We start from the raw sequence: 20,560 nt of genomic DNA, 5'->3' as shown, positions 1-20,560 counted from the left end.
CGAACCTGGCGGTGCTGCTCTCGGTCCACTGGACAGTCACTCACCGGGCACCGGGCAGCAGTACCGCTCCACCGTGACACAGACAACCGATAGCAAGGGAGCTAACATGCTAACTACCTGCTAACCGTGTTGATAAACTGCAAATTGAGCTGCACTATCAGAAGCTGCTAACATATCTAGTTTCACCTGACTGAACTCATTATAAGCCATGCCTTCACTCACCTCACCATCTGGATGTGACAGCTGCCTCCGCCTGTCACAGAAAATCTCTGAGCTGGAAGAGAGGATATCCATCTTGTACCAGATCAAAGATGATGAACGGTTTCTGGACTCCCTGGTCACCGTGGGTCGTGCTGTCGCCACCACAGCTACCGGAGAATTGGATTCAACCGTCCCATGTCTGGATGTCAACTGTGCCCAGCCTGTAGCCCTCCGGACCCCGCCGGGAGCTAAACCCAAGGCTCCGGTTAGCTCCACTCCTAGTGACAAGGAGCCTTGGATTGTTGCCCGAAAGAGCTGGCATGCTGGATCGCTTCCTGCTCATCCCCATCAACCACCGACCCTCCAGCTGACCAACAAATACTCCATCCTTGATGAGGATGATTTTCCTCTGCTTCCCGGCCGTCACATTACGTCACCAGAATCTGATGGCCCCTCTTCGCCGCCCCCACCATCCATGCCTATGTCCAAGCAGTCCGACTCTACTGTAGATCTCCGCTCTCGGCGTCATGCCCCCTCTTCACGACCTGGCCGTGTGCAGTTTACCCCTCGCCCTGTAAACCGCTCTCCAGCAAGGGGCTGCTCTGTTAGGAAAGACGCTGCTCAGCTCCCGCCACAGTCCCCGGCTACGTCCATCCATCCCAGGCCGGTGAACGTGTTACACACAGATGACACCGAGCCGAGCCGAGCCGAACCTGCAACTCTTCGACCGCTTATCTCCCCTACTACGCTGATTGTTGGCGACTCCATAATCAGGAATGTGCGCTTCCACAATGCAGTTACGCACTGTTTCCCTGGCGCCACAGTCCGTGACTTTACCAAAAAGCTCCAGGGTTTACTGCCTTCACTCACGCCATCCATTAAAAGAGTTATAGTTCATGTGGGAACCAACGACACAGCTTTTCAACAGTCTGAGCAAACTAAATCCGACTTTGAATTTCTTTTTGAATTCCTGAGGCAATATGGAAAGTCGGTGTTCATCTCTCTCCCATTCCCACATTAGGTCGCGGTTCCGGTCGCTTTTCAAGAATCCTTAGTCTTCACACTTGGCTGTTGTCCGCATGTAGAACACATAGTGTTGAGTTCATTGATAGCTTTAACCTGTTCTGGAACCGCCAGTTTCTCTTTAAAAGAGACGGCACTCACCCGAATATTCTGGGCTCCCGAATGCTTGCCGCCAACATACAGTACACTGTTCAATCATCTCCACGTGACTGACTGTCTATGCACCACTTCCCCTGTCCCGACTCTCTCTCTCCCTCGTTGTACCTCGGGCTACTACTGCCAGCGCTGGCTCCCCCTGCTGGCTTCCTTCGGCACCCGCCTCACTGTCTTATCCTCCAATCCAGTCTGTTATCACTGATAGAACAGTCTACACTCCCATCTCCCACACACACACCGCCCCCACACCATCACCTGTTTCTCCATTGGACTCAACTCACCACATTCCAGTCATCATCAGCAGAGAGCAGACCCAGCATAACCCTCCTCACAAATCCATCATTAATGTCAATAATCTCAAACCTCTTCGCAAAGCTCAACCACATACTTCAGTAGATCAGTCCCCAGTTACTTTACACATGGCCCTCTTTAATGTCCGCTCTCTGCTGAACAAGTCTTTTATTGTCAATGAACTGATTTTAGATAGGAAACTAGACTGTTTGTTTTTAACTGAAACGTGGCTGGGTACGGATGCACCTGTTGTTCTCACTGAGGCCTCCCCACCTAATTTTAACTATTTTTACTCTACAAGGAGTGGTAAAAGGGGAGGTGGCACAGCTTCTATTAGTACTAACACTCTTGCCACCAAACCGATTTTATTTGGACAATACACCACCTTTGAACATCACGCAGTTGTTTTTAGCAACCCTCTGATTTTATGTGTCACTCTTTATCGTCCACCTAGAAAATGTAGTCTTTTTATCAATGAATTTTCAGAGTTCAATTCTTACAATATGATAATTTTAACCGGTGATTTTAACCTTCACGTAGACAACCTTTTAGACCCGGTTTCTAATGAGTTTTTAAATGTTCTTAATTGCATGGACTTTAGCCAACACGTCTCAAAACCTACACACAACAGAGGACACACCCTGGACCTGGTCATCACGTATGGCTTGTCCACTGGTGTGTCCTCTGTTGTCGACCTAGCTGTCTCAGACCACTACTGCGTGTTTTTTAACATCACTGGTTTTATTCGGCAGGAGACCTCTGTGAGAACTGTAATGAAACGTCATCTAACCCCTGAAGTGGCTGCAAATTTTAAAGAGGTCTTAGACAAGGGTCTCCCCATTGTTTTACCTGCCCCCTGTGACTTTATGATTGATGATTTTAACAGCAGGTTACGATCAACTCTAAACACACTCGCTCCGTTTAAAACCAAGACCATCCCAACTAAAACCATACCACCCTGGAGAAACAATGAACTGAAGAAACTAAAACGAAATTGCAGGGTGGCAGAGAGGAGATGGAGGAAAAACAAGATCACCATAAACCATCAAATATACGTTGAACAACAAAAAATATACAATAAAGCAATAAGACTTTCTCGCAACAACTACTTTTCAAATCTAATCAATAACCAGAAGAACAACACCAAAGTTCTCTTCTCAACAATAGACAATCTACTCAACCAGGATTTTAAGAAACCTCATTTTAATGCCACTGACTCCCTTTGTGAGGAGTTTGCAGCCCACTTCACGGGGAAGATAGACACTATCAGACATAATATTTTATCCTCCCAGGGTAACATGGTCTTAATTGCATCTGAGTGTCTGTCTTCACCGGAGGAAACACTGGGCAGTTTTGTTCTGGTTAATGCTGAGTCTTGATAAAGTTTTCTCCTCAGTGAGGCCCACCACATGTCTACTGGACCCAATCCCGACCCCGTTGTTTAAGTTGTTTTCTGGGTCTTTTAGAGATCAGCTTTTAAACTTGATGAATTGCTCTCTTCAGACGGGGGTCTTTCCTGCTGCCTTTAAAGGGGCAGTGGTGAGGCCCCTGCTGAAGAAGAGCAATTTAGATTTTAATGATTTTAACAATTTTAGACCAGTATCTAGCTTACCATTTTTAAGCAAAATTTTAGAAAAACTCTTCTTATTCAGCTGAATGATTTTATTAATTCACACAATGTCCTAGAGAAATTTCAGTCTGGCTTTAGGGTAAATCACAGCACCGAGACGGCCCTCTTAAAGATTTTAAATGATTTTAGATTAAATTATGATTCACAAAAGCTCACAGTGTTGATTCTACTGGATCTGAGCGCAGCCTTCGATACAGTAGATCACACTCGTTTACAACAGATCGGCCTGTCAGGTGCTGTTCACAAATGGTTTACTTCCTGCCTCACAGACAGGACATTCATGGTAAGTTTAGATACATGCTCCTCTAGGGTTCATAAAATCACATGTGGTGTGCCTCAGGGTTCCATTTTAGGCCCAGCGCTTTTTAATCTGTACATGCTCCCTCTAGGCAGTGTCATCAGGAGACATGGAGTCAACTTTCACAGCTACGCTGATGACACTCAGTTGTACATCTCCATGTCTCCTGATGACACAAGGCCAATGGATGCACTTTTTAACTGTATTTTAGACGTTAAATCCTGGATGGCAGAGAACTTTCTCCAGCTTAACCAGGACAAAACTGAGGTTTTAGTCCTCGGCCCTGAGGCCCAGAGAGAGAAACTTTTACCTAAACTACAGGCACTGTCTTTTAATCCATCTCCACAAGTAAAAAACCTGGGCGTGATTCTAGACTCTGAGCTGACTTTTATCCCCCATATTAAGAATATAACAAAAATAGGATTTTATCACTTAAAGAACATAGCCAGTGTCCGTCCTATTCTCTCTCGGGCCAACATGGAGACGCTGATGCATGCTTTTATTACCAGTCGTATCGATTACTGTAATGCCCTGCTTTCTGGTCTTCATAAAAAGAGTATCTCAGGTCTACAACTATTACAAAATTCCGCAGCTCGTGTCCTGACGAAGACCAGAAGGCGGGCCCACATCACACCGGTTTTAGAATCACTGCATTGGCTCCCCGTGTGTTTCAGGATCGATTTTAAGGTTCTTTTAATGGTTTTTAAATGTGTTAATGGTCTTGGGCCTTCTTATCTGTCAGAACTGCTTCTACCCTATGAACCCTCACGATCCCTGCGCTCCTCCGGCAGTGGCCTCCTAGTCATTCCAAAAGTCAGGACACATACCCACGGCGAGGCGTCCTTTTACTACTACGGCCCTCGCCTTTGGAACAGCCTGCCGGAGGAGCGCAGGGCCGCAGAGAACGCCCAAGTTTTTAAGAGCAGGCTCAAGACCCACCTTTTTAGCTTAGCTTTTAACTGATATTTATTTATTTTATCTCTACTTATTTAGCTTAGCATCTTATGATTATTTATATGTTACCATTATTTTTATTGCTTATAGCCCTATTTTATTTATCCTATTGTTTGGTTTCATGTTAAAGTTTACTTATTCTTAATATTTCTTAGGTTCTCCAACTGTTTCCTCCGGGGAGCCCTCTGTGCCGGGAGCGGTGGTTGGCCGTGGCCACCTGGGTGCTGTCCTGTGGTGTCTGGGTTGAGGTTGGGTGTTTCTACCCCGCCTCCTCTGGTTGCCCTGTGTCGGTGCTCCTGGTGGCCGTGGCGGATTAGCTGCTCTCGGTGCAGACGGCTCCTCTGATGGCGTTTCCTTGCCGGGTTCATCTGTATTCAGCCTTGTGTACAATATCTTATTGCTGTTGTTGGGGTGTGTGCGTGTGTGTGTGTGTGTGTGTGTGTGCGTGTATGTGTGTGTGCGTGGGTGTGTGTACTTGGGCGTGTGCATACGGAGCGGGGTGGGGTATGAATGTGATTTTGTGCGGGGAGTGGGGAAGGATGGGAATGATTTTAATCTGTAAAGCACTTTGTGTTACTTTTTTTGTATGAAAAGCGCTTTATAAATAAAGTTTGATTTGATTTGATTTGATTTGACCTGCATTCATTTGCAGCCAGGGTGGAGTTGCTGGATGCTCTGAAGATGGGGGAAGATAGATTTGGAGAGGCTGTACATCGGTTTAACATTCACAATGAGGGGATACGTGAGGATAAAGAAGAGAGAGAGTCAGTTATTGAGCAATTAAACTTTTTGTTCACTGACATTTTGGACATGTGGACGTTTTGTGAGGAGGTTGTGGGTGTAAGAGGGTATTGAGCATAATGTAAGTGCAAAAGAGATGACAAATAGTGACAGGAAATGCTCAAAGTTTTTAATAACAACCTTTTGTCATTTTTTCTCTGTTTGTGTGTCTTATCTTATGTGAAAAACTTAACAATGGACACATTTTATGTGCTCTGTTTTTAATGTCAATACTGTAGAAAGCTAATCATCTACCTCATGCAAATTACCCATCCATTAAAAAAATGACAGAATTCAAATTGTTTACTTCAGCATCTTTGCACTCTGGTCTATATCTTTTATTATTGCTTAGTATAGCCATGTATATAATAGTTTAATAGTTTAATAATATTTAATGTCTAATGTTTCTACATAGAGAGCAACTGGAGTCAACTGGAGTCAAATCCCTTGTGCACCCATACCTGGCCAAAAAAGCTGATTCTGATTGTAATTGTACCCTTTGATTATACACAGAGCTGAGTTAGGCCAAAGATTGCAGTCAATGTTTTCAAATATGTAGGTGGTCCAACAGCACAAGGTAAGAAAATAGCAGACAATAAGAGACAAAAGTTAAATGAACGATGGCTGAAAATGAGAATCGAAAATACATGCAAAAGATGAGCTAAGACAATTACAATATATTATTATTATATGATAATAATATTATATAATAATTATAATTTTATAGTCAAGTATTAAAACTAAGCTGATGGTTTAGAAAACTAAAACGTCAAATGATAGGTATGTCGTTGCATAGTACAGTAAGAGTGCAGTGCAACTACTTCAATGTTCTTTGTGATCAGTAAAATACTTATCTAACTACTGTGAAAGAAAACAGACTAATATGATATATAAATAGGCCTCTCATACATATTACGATTGCACGACATACAGAGGCTCATTCATTCAAATTGTGGTTATAGCCATTTTTTTGCCATTCTGATTATTAAATTGAGCTGATAGGGAATACTGACATTCTGAATTAAGTGTTTTTTTAAAGAAAGAAGAGCTCAACTGCTAACAAAAGCAGCTTTGTTTTTTCTATTAGTGTGTGTAACTCTATTCCGTCTTTACACAAAATATTAAGTGTATATAAAGTACTTGTAACCAGCTTCATAGTAGAACAGAATAAATATATACAATGTATAAATATTTCCATGTAACAATGTTGAGTTGTCTGTAGAATATTACTGAAATGATTTAACTGGAAGTGTTAATCCCATTTTATTTTGATATGTATTTCGTGACTTCCTCTCAGCAGAAGAGTCCTGACAGTCTATTTCTGCAGCAAAAGTTTTGCGAGAGAACACAAAAGTTTTGCAAGAGAACACAAAAGTTTTGTGGGGGAACGCAAAAGTTTTACCACAGGTCTGGCTGCAGAAATGGACTGTCAGGACACTTCCACTGTGCAGAGGCAAGTGACAAAATACATATCAAAAATAAAATCAGATTAACACTTCCAGCTAAATAGCTTAAGTAATATTTTACTGACAACTCGACATTGTTACATGGAAATATTTCTACATTGTATGTTTTGTTCTGTTACCTAATTTATCTGTATTTTACCAATGACCCAACATTGTTACGTTGAAATATTCATACTCGGGAGAACAGACAAGGTTTTGTGAGCCCTCGCAAAGGTTTTGCGTTCTCTCTTTTTTTTTCTCCCATGTCTCCTTAGGGGCTCCGTAGGCAAAGGAGTAATACTATAGTATTATTATACCTGCTCTTTATGAGAAGAAATATATTTTTCTTTGTATGAATTGGCACTATATAAATATAATGGACTTGACAAGATAATGGTACACAATCCATCCTGCTGAAAAAAAAGTTTCTGATTTCCTATCCAAACATCATTGCAGGAAACCCCTAGTGAAGTAAGTTGAAAAATGCATCTGGTAAGATAATGTCATATTTCTAAATACTTTTACATACAGAATGTGCAGGGGGTGAGGGATGATGTTTTAGAGACAGAAAATGATTTAAAATACACACACTAACAGTGCGTCTTCAAGGTCACTTGGATTGTGTGAACTGCATTTGAAATCCCATTGCAATATGGTTATCATTTGGGAAGTCAGTCACTGTGGGCTGTGGACAGTCGCTGCTAGGACAGACAGCACATGTTGTCCGCCGTGAATGCTGCAGGTGTCCTCTGAATAAATGCTATTTTGCAAAAACAAAAAGCAGACAGGTTAGAAGAACAAAAAGAAAGCTTTAGTAAAATAAAGCTGATACCAATTGCCCCAAAAATGAGCAGGAGACAAAACTGAGGGGCAGGCTCAAGTGATTTAAAGTAACAGGAACAAGTGCAATCTAGGCACAAATCAGTACTCAAGGAAACGGAGTACAGTTCAAAGATTAATGCAGCTGGACTGACAAGAAACAAAGCAGAACACAAGTAAAACTATATACAGAACAAATCAGAGGAATATGACACAGCTGGTGTAGGCAAGGACTAGCATATACGGGGAAAGCTAACAATGGAAACAGCAAGGGTGTGGTAGGTGTCATGAGGGCCAGCCCATTCTCAATTCAAAGTCATCAAATACCAACGCTTTGACAGTGTTTTTGGCATATGATACCCACACCAAAAGCTACCTTTTGCATCTGCATGATACGCCCCTGGATGAAATTAGCTGAGAATGTACCCCGACAGAACCTATTGCATCCACGATGTAATATATGGAGTTCAAAGGCACCTATAGGGCAAGCAGGAGGGACGGTCACACTAGTAGGTAGATTTCCATTACAGAATTGTGATATTTTGGAAATGTTGATAACACACAATTGCAAGATGGCTGTATCTCCATTGAATGATTGTTCTGCGACTTCTCCTCTGGCGATAACAATCAAAAAAGCATGGCGATTGATGTTCCAAATATTAGCAGGTTTATTTCTATTGCAGCCACTAGCCATCATTATTTCCAATCCAAGGCCATGTAGCCCCTTATATGTGGGAGCAACCATGTATGAGGGATTTCTGGGAGGTCACAGAGGAATTGTGGATTTCAAAACTTCCGGATGATCCACTCAACTTTTGAGGAGTTATGTGATGCAATAACACTTCTTATAGCGTCTGCTGCATCATGCCCGAGGAGCCAGTCCCTACCGACAGGCGCATAGACATAGCATCATGTCGCCAAAAAAAAATGTTTCCTTGCAATTTTGCCAAATTTCACGTTGATGCAAGTGTCAAAACATTTTTGTGATAAATGGAAGTTTTCTGAAATTGACGTATTTCCATTAGGAGTATTATATGTAAACAGTAAGGAAACAAAAGTTAAAAGTAAAACAAGCATGACACAAGTATGACAACATAAAACGGGAAACACTTACTAACAAGGAAAAACTGAAACCCCCAAACTAGGAAACAATATCCTCATGATGTTTGGTCCTTTATTTATTCCCCATTTGAGCCAGAGATATGTATGAACACCATATTTTTATTAGTGCATAGAATACCTAGTGGACTGGGGGAGTATATTCGCTGAATATTACAAGATGTGTAATGAATCCCAGAATCCACCTTCAAGAACAGCAGTGATTTATTCTCAAAACCTTCTATCTCCATGGTACCCCACAGGCAGTCCTCAATCAAAGATGAAGAGGTGGGTGGACAGGTAGATGAATGGAAAGGCGAGTTCTTATAAGGCTCTGCATGGCCCATGTAGGAAAGGTTTTACTGATGTTGGACTTTGAAGGCCAGCTAATGCAGCGTCAGTGGGAAAATGTTCTTGATGTAGTTCATAACAGATACAGCTGGCCTTGATGGAAAACCATCCAACGCATCATACCTGTGATGCAGCCATCAGCCAGTGGGCTAAAAGTGCCAGTTAGCAGCAGCAGTAACAGTCAGCAACAATAAGCTATTAGTTGCATCAGTATTTCAAAAAGGAGAAAAAAAAAGGATCAAGACTGTAATGGTTGGTGGTTCATAGTACATGACAGTGGCCAGTCCATAGCAGTTGGTAGCAACAGTGTAGTGAAGGAGGTTAAGTCATTGTAGGTCTTCAACTGTTCCACAAGTAAATCTATGTTTCAGTTCATGGCTAGAAAGCCTAAGGCCTGGTGCCTCCCTATTTAACAGAGCTAGTGTAGCTTCATACTCAAGTTAGTGCACTAGGGCCAACTAATCAGATGGTCCTGGATGTCCCCATAAGTAGGTACAAAACCAGTGGAAACTGAGCCTTTGCAATGGCTGCTGCTGAGCTCTGAAACAACTTACCTATACAACTAAAACTGCTTTGACATTAGAAACCTTTAAGTCCTACTATAGGTCCACCTCTTTTCTATGGCCTATTTGTTTGAGGCAGAGCGCCCCCTACTCTTTCTCCCAGGTTAGCACAAGGTAACATAGCAGCAGTGGCTACCATCCAACACCTACCTGTTAGATGATCTCATACTAGCACATAACTTTGTCCTAATAAAACTGTTAATAACTCTTGGTTAAGGCCAGCCATGTGAGGCTAACAATTAGCCCTTCCACTGGGTGTGTGTAACTCTTTCCTAGGCAGAGAGCTCACACTCCCACAACAGTAGTTTCATGATAAACAGAAAGAGGAACAAGAAAGAGGGGCATGGAGGGGCTGAACAAATCACTACCCTGCACGCAGATTTACAGTTAAATAAGAGTTTACTTATTTGTAGTAAAGTAAAATCAAACAATAGTTGCTAAATTTGGAAGAAGGGACAGAATGATCTGGGATTGGCTGAATATGCATTAATTGTTGCAATCTCAAGATCCTGGAGGTACTGATAGATATTTAGAGCCTTTTGTACGAGGACAAACATGCTATACCTGTCCAAATCATTTCCATTTGAAGAAACAACCCACAGCTTCAGAATCAGTCAGTCAAGAAGTGCACATCAAAATTAAAAACTAATACAACAGAAATGTACTGAAAATGGAAAACAAGTGCTACAGAAGGCCAAGATAAATACTGTACACTAGCAAACATGCTGCAAAAACAGAAACAGTCATAAACATACAGACCCAAAAAACAAATGTAACTGAAAATGGCAGCATCATGTCAAACAAAAAAGTAAAGTGGTGACACAAAAAGTCTTTTACAAAATAATATGATAAAAGTCAAAATCTGAAGCATGCCAACCTTAGCTGTGTTAACATGTTGCTCTTTTATGATAGGCTAAATGGTAAAAGACCAAGGCCAAATGTAAAAAAAAGAAGCATGCATAGCTCTTTATGTGCAGTGAGCAGTGTGAAGTCAGAGGGTGCACACAAAGTGAGAGAAAATACAAACTCATGCAGCTGCTTGAGTTAGACAGAAAGAACCAGACTTGAACCATATTGTAGAACATTAGTAAAAAGATCTGGGGCCAGAGGCCATCTGCAATCCTCCAAGTATCTTAGCAACCTCACTCCACACTCTCATCATTTCATAATAAACGGGACAAACTATTTGGAAAATGTTTTGCATGCATGCACCTTGATCTTTGAATTAGTTTTGCTGTATACCTCAAGGTTATTTATTCTCATTAAATCCCAACTGACATAGAATGCAACACAACTCTTCCAATGTGGCCAGTTAATGCAATCCATCACTGAAGATATGCGCACATGTTTTGCAAAGCGTCATCACAGTGTTATCAGCTCAGGTTTTGCTTTCCACTTAAAAATAGCTGGCCAAAGCTTAAAAGCATGAGAAGAAGTGGCCTATGAGGATGACTCTCAGTGTATGATGCCGTGCTGCAGTGTGACCATCTGCAGGTCTCCAGGCTGTGACAGATTCACCAGGCTTCTGTTCAGGGACAGGCTACACACCAGCTCATGTCTGAGGTGTATTCATAACAGGGTTTCACAAACTTTTGATGACTGAGTGCCAATTTACGGAGCTGGCTTATGACTGAGCGCCACACAGGAAAAATGCGGTTGAGACTTGTCCACCAGAATTGCTGACTTAAGCTAACACTAATAGCATCATGCTAATTAAAATCCACCCATTGTTGTCCGTTTATCCGAGGCAGGGTCACAGGGGTAACAGGCTGAGCACAGCACTCCAGATGTCCCTCTCCCCAACAACACTCTCCAGCTCCTCCTGGGAGATCCAAAGCGTTTACAGGCCAGACAAGATATATAATCCCTCCAAAGTGTTCAGGGTCTGCCCCAGGGCCTCCTACCACTTGGAGGTGTCCAGAACACCTCTAACCAGGAGGGGCCCAGGAGGCATCCTGATCAGATGCCCGAACCACCTCAACTGTGATAAAAATGCAGAACAGTAATAATAGGCCTACCACTAAAAAGACTGTGTAAAACAATATACATTAATGTATTAAGATCATCCATCCACCCACCCATAAAACTGGGTTGAGATTTTTCTTTTTTTTTTTTTTTTTCCAGCATTAGGGTTTAAACAAAAACAAACACACCATAAACAATGAAGTAACCACTGTTAAAAACAAACAAATGAACAAATGAATAAACAAACAAACAAACAAAAACAAAGCTACATTGAAGTAGATTCAATTTAAAACATTTTGAAGGAATGTGTCATCTAGCACCTCTACCAGAAAAATAACTTTGAGTTCGTAGAGTTTTCACTTTAAGTTTTGAAGACCTGTTGTCTTTTATTTTTTCCGTTTCTAACATTCAGTCTGTAAAAAGCCTAAAACAGCAGCTTCAAACTAAGCAAGACAATAATGCTAAAATGTGCGTGTTCAATACAGTGGAAAAGGAAACTCCATTTCATAGTATTTTAGGTGTAAAATATGTTTTACTTCCCTTAAAACACATCAAAGGCCTTACAAATAACCTTGTGAACATTTTTTTTTTCTTCCTCTATTTCCACTCCAGTTGTTCCTGGTTTTATATGACAATCTATAAATCCTCCTGCTCTGCCCACTCATTTTCTTCTTCTATCCTTTTTCCCTCTCTCTTCCTCTCTGGGAAGAGTGGGGTCACCTCACCCCAATGAAGCCACTCGTCCAGCGTTAGAACATCATTTAAGGATTTACCACTTTAGATCCCGCCACATATTGCTGTTATTGCCCGGATTTATGCTCTCGCACTTCCCATTTGGGTGAATAGTTTACGGGGGATTGGATTTGAATATCCCTGCTATGATTTGCGCTTCGCAAAGGTGGTCAAGTAGAGCTCACCTTGTTAACTCAGGCAATTAAAGTCCTGTCATACACACATATCCAGGCTATTATGGAAGGCCTGCAGGAAATACAAATGAGCAAAAAAAAAAAAAAAGTACCTCAGTGTTGATGGGAGCATTGTAAACTAGGCTCTGAGATTACTGTAGTCAGTTTATAGGAGATTAATGCTTACAAAATAAAATTAAAATACACCAAAAAACTGTTATTTGTGTAATTATATTGAAAATAAGAAATACAATCTTATTAGTTATGGCTGCAATTTTTCATCCACTGTAAGCAGAAATAACTCAGTAATGAATGGATTGGTATGCATGGCTAAACAAACACGAAAAGAAAAATTGTTTAAATTATGCTGAGAAAATATATATTTTTTTAATTGTGCAAAAATAATAATAAAAGTTGGCTGAACCAATCATTTTCTTTTTAAATTAACTTATCTATTTGAGGTAGGCAGGTTTGTTTTTCAGAAATAGTTCATCTTAATTGCAAAATTGTATTTTCCAACACTTCGCCATGACATCAAGTCATCAACATCAGAAACATTGAGGATGTTTTTTCATTTAATTTCAAATATGACAAGTGACCTTTTTGATCTCAGTCTGCTTAGTATTGATAAGACAAGGCTGAATATTATAACAGATTCCACATTTTAATATGCCACACACATTTAACAATTTTCTCACACTATTAACATGTATCTGATAAAAGCCTGTGGCTATTAGTGCTGTGCTTTTGCCGTATACAAGAACAACAGTCTTGGTATGAAAGCAGAAAATGTGAAATATAAAAGCTTAACAACATGTGCTGTAGTTACTTTCAGGGTTTCCCACACATTCATTTATTTGTAGCACGCCCCTATGATCAAAACATCTTCCACCATATATTTCTGAGGCTGTACTGTGCACTAGGAGTGGCATGGAGTACATACACACGCCCACTATTTGGTTATTCATTGCACCACACTCACTCTTCAAGTTAAATGTTAAATGCATTTTTAAGGTGGTCAAAATGTCAATAGGAAATAAAATTTCTGGTTGGTTTCTTTAATAACCAGCATTTTTTTTTTGCACTTTTACTTTCAAAATGTATGTACATTTAAAACATAAAATTACTTGTGATACTTCACTACAATAAATATCAGGTACTTTAAGACCTTTATTCAAGTAATATTCTTATAGGTGACTTTAACGTCTACAAAGGTCATTATCTGGATTGATATTTACCAAAAGTATGGCTTTCGGATACTTCAAACACTACTGGCTAATTTTTTTTTTTTTTTGCTTTACCTTTAGTGCCACCATGATGATGAAATCTGCTAAAAACCATAAAATCGTCTGCACAGCAATATACTTTAGTGAGGTACTGATCAAATGCAAGCAAAGCGAGAAGAACCACAAATGAAGAACAGACTCTTCCTCCTTGCTCCACCCGTCCACTGCACAGCAAACAGCGCCCAACAAAGCTGAAATTCGGACCCACTCTAAAATGAGCCATGTGGCTTAAAAGTTGGGCCAAAAAACGACTAAAATCGTACAGTGCATGCTTAGCTTTAGGTATCCTCCTGCGTCTGCTGTTAACGTTTCACAACAACATTCTCCAGAATTCTGCAGCCAATGCTAGGACATCAACACAAGCACATGATTAGTTTTAGGAAAAAAAAAAAAAACAACATCATGGTTTGGTTGTTCATTCACACAGGAAGCACACACCTGGCTCTCAGGTAAAGTCCAGGGTTTCTTGGACCCATCCACCATCCCCCATGCCACCTAATAGGACCATACTGTTGGGTTTCTACAGTCTCCTTCCTCACGTCCACGTGTCTCGTGTTTTCTCCCCTGCCCTCAGTGTCATGTCTGTCTCCCTCTGTCTGTGAGTCTGTGTTTTCCTCAGGGCGGGCTTTCCACTGGTTTCACTTCACCTCTCCTGCTCACCTGCCTCCTACCATCTAATCAGCCATGCTAATCAGACCTCACCTGCCTACAGCTTAAAGGACTCAGCTAGATCACCAGTATTGTTCAAACTATCGGTTGCTCACAGTGGTAACCAGCTTGACTCTGAATCTTGAATATTTTAATCTTGCTTGTATGCCTGGTCAACTCTGCTTCACAGAACCTACCGTCAACCGTAAAAGTCACCAGCCTCACTCTCACTCACTGAAAGAGTGGTCAAGCCAATATTGTCTGCCAAACTCACTACTCCAGTTCTCTTCAAACTCCTCGAAATCTGTGCACACATACTTGATGCCATCAGCCAATTTAAAGACTTTTATTAGCCATATCTGCCTGCCCTGCTCTGAGCCCTTGCAAACTCTGTTTTGCCTGAAGACTTCATTCATTAAATTCACTGTTATATCACTAATTATCTCGCCTTCAACCTCTGAGTCTCAGCATTTGGGTACCATCAGTTCTCGTAAATCACAACACATCCAGCTCATTATTTAACATAGCAAATTTTCCTAAGGGGACAATAAAAGTATATCTTATCTTGTCTTGTCCTTTTGGCAGTCTTTCAAGCTGATGGCATCCAGTGCTGTCTGGCAGCATATCATACCATCGCAAAAAGTGGCTTTTGACATTGGTATCTTATGCCAACAATGCAGAGGTATATAACAACTTCAAAATGAGAATGGGCTGGTATCGCACTACCTCGGAAAGTGGTATGAGTAAATCAGATCATAATGCGTATTTCTGGTTATTGAAACTTGTATTTAAGCAATGTTCACCTGTGAGTGGATCACTCAAAACACGTTAATACCAGACAGGCCCATAAACAGGCTCTGTGAAGAGAAATAAAGACCCCAAATGTAATAAATCAGAATCATTTAATGCACAAAACACATCTGAGTGTGACAGCAGGAATCGTAGCTTTCATTTAAAGGCAGATTTAAAGCAGGAGTCATACATTTGATATAAACAGATTAAGAATTGGACATCTAGACCTTCATCACTGCACTTAATAAGCCCTCTTCTCCCCTCAGTGTTAATGGAATGTGTTTATTGACACTCTCTTGATTAATACTGGCAATATGCAAGACAAACAAGGTGTGTCAAGGACTGTCAGCAAATACTCCCTCAACTCATTTAGCATTATCTCCGAGGGCTGCAGACACAATGTGCTGTTAGCTTTATAATATTATGCAAGTGTCAAAATACTGTCCAATCAAATGACAATAATAACCACGGACGTTTTAATGGGATTCAGAATAGTGTCACCTGAGAGCACGCTCATCACACATGTATGTGTGTATGTGTGTGTGTGTGTGCGTGTGTGTGCGTGTGTGTGTGTGTGTGTTTGTCTTAGGGCCCATTCATGTGGAATCTCTTTTACCTCTGGGGAGTTCATGCACAGGTCCCAATTCTATTAAAATGCTACTGCAATCACTTTAATTTTCAGTTAAACATACTGGAGCAATTCAACATGATGAGGTGGTAATAGAGGGAAAGCAAGTGTATCTCTGCTTGCAGATAGTCACTGAACAAAGGCCTTACACTGGCTTTGTTTCACAAGGCTGTGCAGCATTAAACTGCTGATGTCGAGCCTGCAATGGACAGCAAGAGAAAATCTGTGAGCTCCATGCATCAGTATATGTTTGATTAATATACAGGGCAGATTTGCATTCCTGAATATATGCTACTTACCCCAGCCACCAGACCTGCATAACCTGCATAAAAAGTCTACACCATGCATGCTGCCCCCAGTGACCGCTGCAGTCCCCCTCTCAGACAGTGGTTAACAAAAATATTACCTTGTAACACATGAACAGATTTTTAAATGTAGAAACACACACACACACACACACACACACACACATATATATATATATATATATATATATATATATTTAAAAATAACACTCCATAAGTTATATAAAATATGTACATTATTAGTTTTTGAGCTACCCTCATTTTTGTGAGTACAGTGTAAAGGTTTTCATTCGTTCCCCCGAACCATGCATTTTTGTACTGCAGGTACTATTACATAATGACATCACTATGAGCGTCCAACATGATAAAATGGACGACTGAAACTTTAGCTTTCTGGAGCAAAAGAATGAATATTCAAGCTATTATGATTTTTATTTTAAATGAATATATAAACAGTGATCTCCCACAGGCATGACAAGGAAATTCCCAGTTAAATTCCACCATAATTAAAGTGAAATACTATACTATGCTATGCACTATATATATATATATATATATATATATATATACATATATATATATATATATACACATACATACATACATACATATAAACAAGATTATGCAATCGACTGTGGGAGGTTAGTTTTTTTCAAGGGTAGAAGTAAGCCCACTTCACCGCCTTTTCACTTCTGTCTGTGCATTGCTATTATGGGGTTAAAAACTTGTGGGGAAAAATTCTGTTCAGTACTTTGCAAAGCTGCAGGCTATTAATCTCCTCAGCAATGTTTCAGTACCACGGACAGCGCCTGTGTCCTATTCACGCACCACTGGGCCCTACACACAACAAACAGAGCTGTCCATGGTTTTGAAACTACTACCAAGATATCTCATGTTAATTGCAGCCATCATTTTGTTGTTTTTGCTATCTTTCTATAATATAAATAAGTAAATATAACAATATATAAAGCTCAAAGTTCATGCCAGCGAGTTTTACCTTCTGTTTAATGGTTAACATCCTTTCTTAATTAGCATAGATATTCATTGTTTTGTTGGGATTTTTTTTCTTTGTTGGTAATCCCTATTATTATTTCACAGTTATATTAGCGACTTCCTGTTATCAGTTACTTTTATGCACTGTCATACATCACTGCAGACATTGACTAAGCCAAAAAAGCTTTCATGTCATGTTCCGAAATGTCCAATACTGTTCGTATATACATACATACATACATACATACATACATATATATGTGTGTGTGTGTGTGTGTGTGTGTGTGTGTAACATTAACACAATAATGTATCCTTTAACAACAATGAATGATCAGAAGTTCATTTAATTCTTAGCAAATAGTCAATTTTAGTGACACCTGCCTCCTACCATCTAATCAGCCATGCGAATCAGACCTCAGCTTCCTACAGCTTAAAGAACTCAGCTAGATCACCAGTTTTAGTGACATTGGCCTCAGGGCATTGACCATAGAGGGCAAAATCAACTTTTTGGTAGAGCATGTTTTTAAAAAATGATTCGACCATTATTAGATTTGGATTTTTTTATATTAAGTTACAGAAACCTGTTCAGTAAGACATCTGAACTACAACCCGTTGATAAAAAAAAGGAACTACACAGAGCCCTCATGTCCAGAGTCTTACTTCCTGTAGGGGGCAAACTACAAAGGCAGACTAATAAAAGACACAGCAGCATCTAGTGGATATTTTTAGCATTCCTAAACCAAATGGCAGAGATAGCTAAGTCAGGTTGTGTTAAGGTCAACACATTTTTTCCACAAAGATATGGTGACTTAAAATATGCTCTACCAAATAGCTAAGCAGGATGTTAAAAGGATACAAAAGTATCCATGTATCCAAGATGAGGAATGGAGGGTTTGGTTGAAAATAAATAAATTTAAAAAAAGAAAAAGCATACAAAATCAGTTAACTTACTGATCTCCACCAAAAAGAAAGGTTTGCTTTCTTTAGACTTGAGCCCTTCCCTCACTAAATACAGTGTACAGCCTTGACTCTTTTATTCGTTTCCAGTCCTTTTCTCTGCACTTATTCTTATGCTGACACACACACACACACGCTAGGCCTAATCCTGAGGAGCAGGAGCAGTGCAACAGGCAGTGTCTTCAGATGTGTTTTGATCAAGGCAGCAGCCTCACTCTTTGATGTCTAACATGATTAGCTTTTAGGGAAAACACTGGATCTTTCATAAAAGTGTGTTGGCGCCCTCGGCAGGGGGCCGTTTAGGAAGGCATCACAATCAGTGCAGAGCTCAGAGGGGAGAGGGGAAGGGGGGTACGGACTGAATCAACCAAATGACTTGTGTGGCTTTGTTTGTCTACAAGGACGAGAGAAGAAAAGAGTGAAAAGAAGATGAATAAAAACAGGGACCAAAAGGAGAGGACAGCTGGATCAGACTTCTGTGCTCATTCTAATATTAGTCAGATTCAACTAAAACTCAGTGTCATCTACATTCAGTTTAATGGATATTAGGCAGTCCATTCATGTTGAATCTTGAACACAGTGATTTCAGATACAAATGTCAAAGAATATCCAGTTTCATTTCTAAGAAACATTAATAGATTTACTTTGAACTTGTATATGTGACGTGTTGGACATTCCGGAGACCCAAACGCTGACACAGAAAACAAGACGAGGATATTAGGTGAAACTTTTACTGCTAAATCGTCTTTACAAAGACGACTGAGCAGGGTGGGGGATGGTGAGTGAAGTCAGACCATCCTTTGAAGGTGACGTGAGGGGGAAGGCTCCATGCGATCTCCACGTGAACCAGTTCGACCAAGGTGAGGATCTCTTCCGTGAAGACTTGAGTGCTAGGATGAGTGTGAGAAGCGAGCGGGCAGGTAGGCAGGCGGGAAAGCGGGCAGGCAGGCACACAGACGAGTGAACACCACGACAGCTGGAGCAGGAAGCAAGGAGCTGCAGCAACTCTGAGACAGGAGTGGAATACTTGGAAACAACCACTAAATACTGAGAGGCCGTGAGGAACATCTACCACTTGGCAGGAGTAATACTCTGGCGACGAGTAGATCTGAAGCAACAGCTTAAATACTCCACCAGCTCATCAGGAGATTGCCAGCACCTGGCCCAGCCTATGGAGAGAACAAACCACGCCCACACTCACACACACAGGTTAGGGCATAGAAGGGTATGCAGGCAGGGAGAGACACACAAAGGAGGAGAAGGGGGAGGGGCTGTATAGCAGCCGACCATGACAGTATAGCACTTTTCTAGTTATTGTTGACCACTTAAAGAACACTACTAAGTCACATTCAGTGATTTACACACACATTCACACATTGGTGGCAGAGGCTACTGTACAAGGAGCCACATGATACTCAATCTTATAATCATTCATACACACTCAAACATCAATAACACAGCCATCAGGAGCAATTTGAGGTTCAGTATCTTGCCAAAAGACACTTGGACATGTTGACTGGAGGAGCCATAGAATCAAGTTCCAAACTCCAGGTTAGAGGACAACCTGCTCTACCTCTGAATTCTTATTACAATATTGTTTCCATGGTTACAGCTTGCACGTACGCCACGATTACACAGGAAACCCCTGGAAACATTTACATAATCCAACCACCACTGTATATTTAGAGTTTACGTGGATGAAGGTGATAGCATCCACAGTGGATGGAATGTGGTGCTGGATTCTTCGGTTCCATTGGCTTTTCCAGCAAAGCTAAACAGCTGGACAAGAATATAACAAGCACTGAAGTACACTGAGCTTCAGGTAGCATCATGTGGTGACAAATTTCACTTAATGTCCTTGATCATTCACCAGCTAACATTAACTTATACTGCTGGGAATACTGTTGCATTTTTTTGTCATGTGAATACCAAAGCAAGCATTGAACTAGAGGTTACCCAACACAGACAGTAGGTCTGTAATTTTTATGACAACCCAAACTGGGTCTCGTCAGGTTTGTGTTGGGTGTCCAAACTCTAATGTGAAAACATGCAAACAATGGAAGATGGAACCTTATAAACAAAGAATGAAATGCAACATGTTCTCATCCCAAGTCATCACAAATTTTCACTTTTCAGTGGACTTCTACATTTACATATTACACTCTTCTTCAAGTTTCCTTCTGCATCTGCTATTTATATTCTGGGAGTGTGCTTCCATAATGTTAACACAAGGACATGGTGGGTTTACGCTGCATGTTGTTATGTTTAGGCAATCAAAGCTCACGGAAACCAACAAACACACATCCTGGCACAGATGGCTAGGATTAGGCCAAAGAGGCACATGGTAAGGTTTATAAAAAAATTGGGAGTGAAGTGCACATTGATGTTGTCAGTCTACATATCATGGTGCTGTGGCATGTGGTGTCTAGTGGAAAATATTAACACTGTGAACATTTCATCTGGCTACGTTCT

At 40.8% G+C, this 20,560-nt stretch overlaps 1 protein-coding gene across 1 annotated transcript; it reads left to right on the top strand.

The window, feature by feature from the left end:
* Positions 1 to 208: 208 nt before the first annotated feature.
* Positions 209 to 4,562, top strand: LOC148185978 (uncharacterized). The gene is given in 4 exon segments (XM_088072339.1): positions 209 to 1,128; positions 1,287 to 1,406; positions 3,138 to 3,307; positions 3,310 to 4,562. Coding segments are annotated over 4 exon segments (2,463 nt in total).
* The last annotated feature ends 15,998 nt before the right edge of the window (positions 4,563 to 20,560 follow it).

The sequence above is a fragment of the Plectropomus leopardus genome, chromosome 21, assembly GCF_026936395.1.
Source record: "Plectropomus leopardus strain MGB_pleo_1.0 chromosome 21, ASM2693639v1, whole genome shotgun sequence".
Classification (NCBI taxonomy): domain Eukaryota; kingdom Metazoa; phylum Chordata; class Actinopteri; order Perciformes; family Serranidae; genus Plectropomus; species Plectropomus leopardus.
Note: the sequence above shows the minus strand (reverse complement) of the source record. Positions and strands in the feature narration are given on the sequence as shown.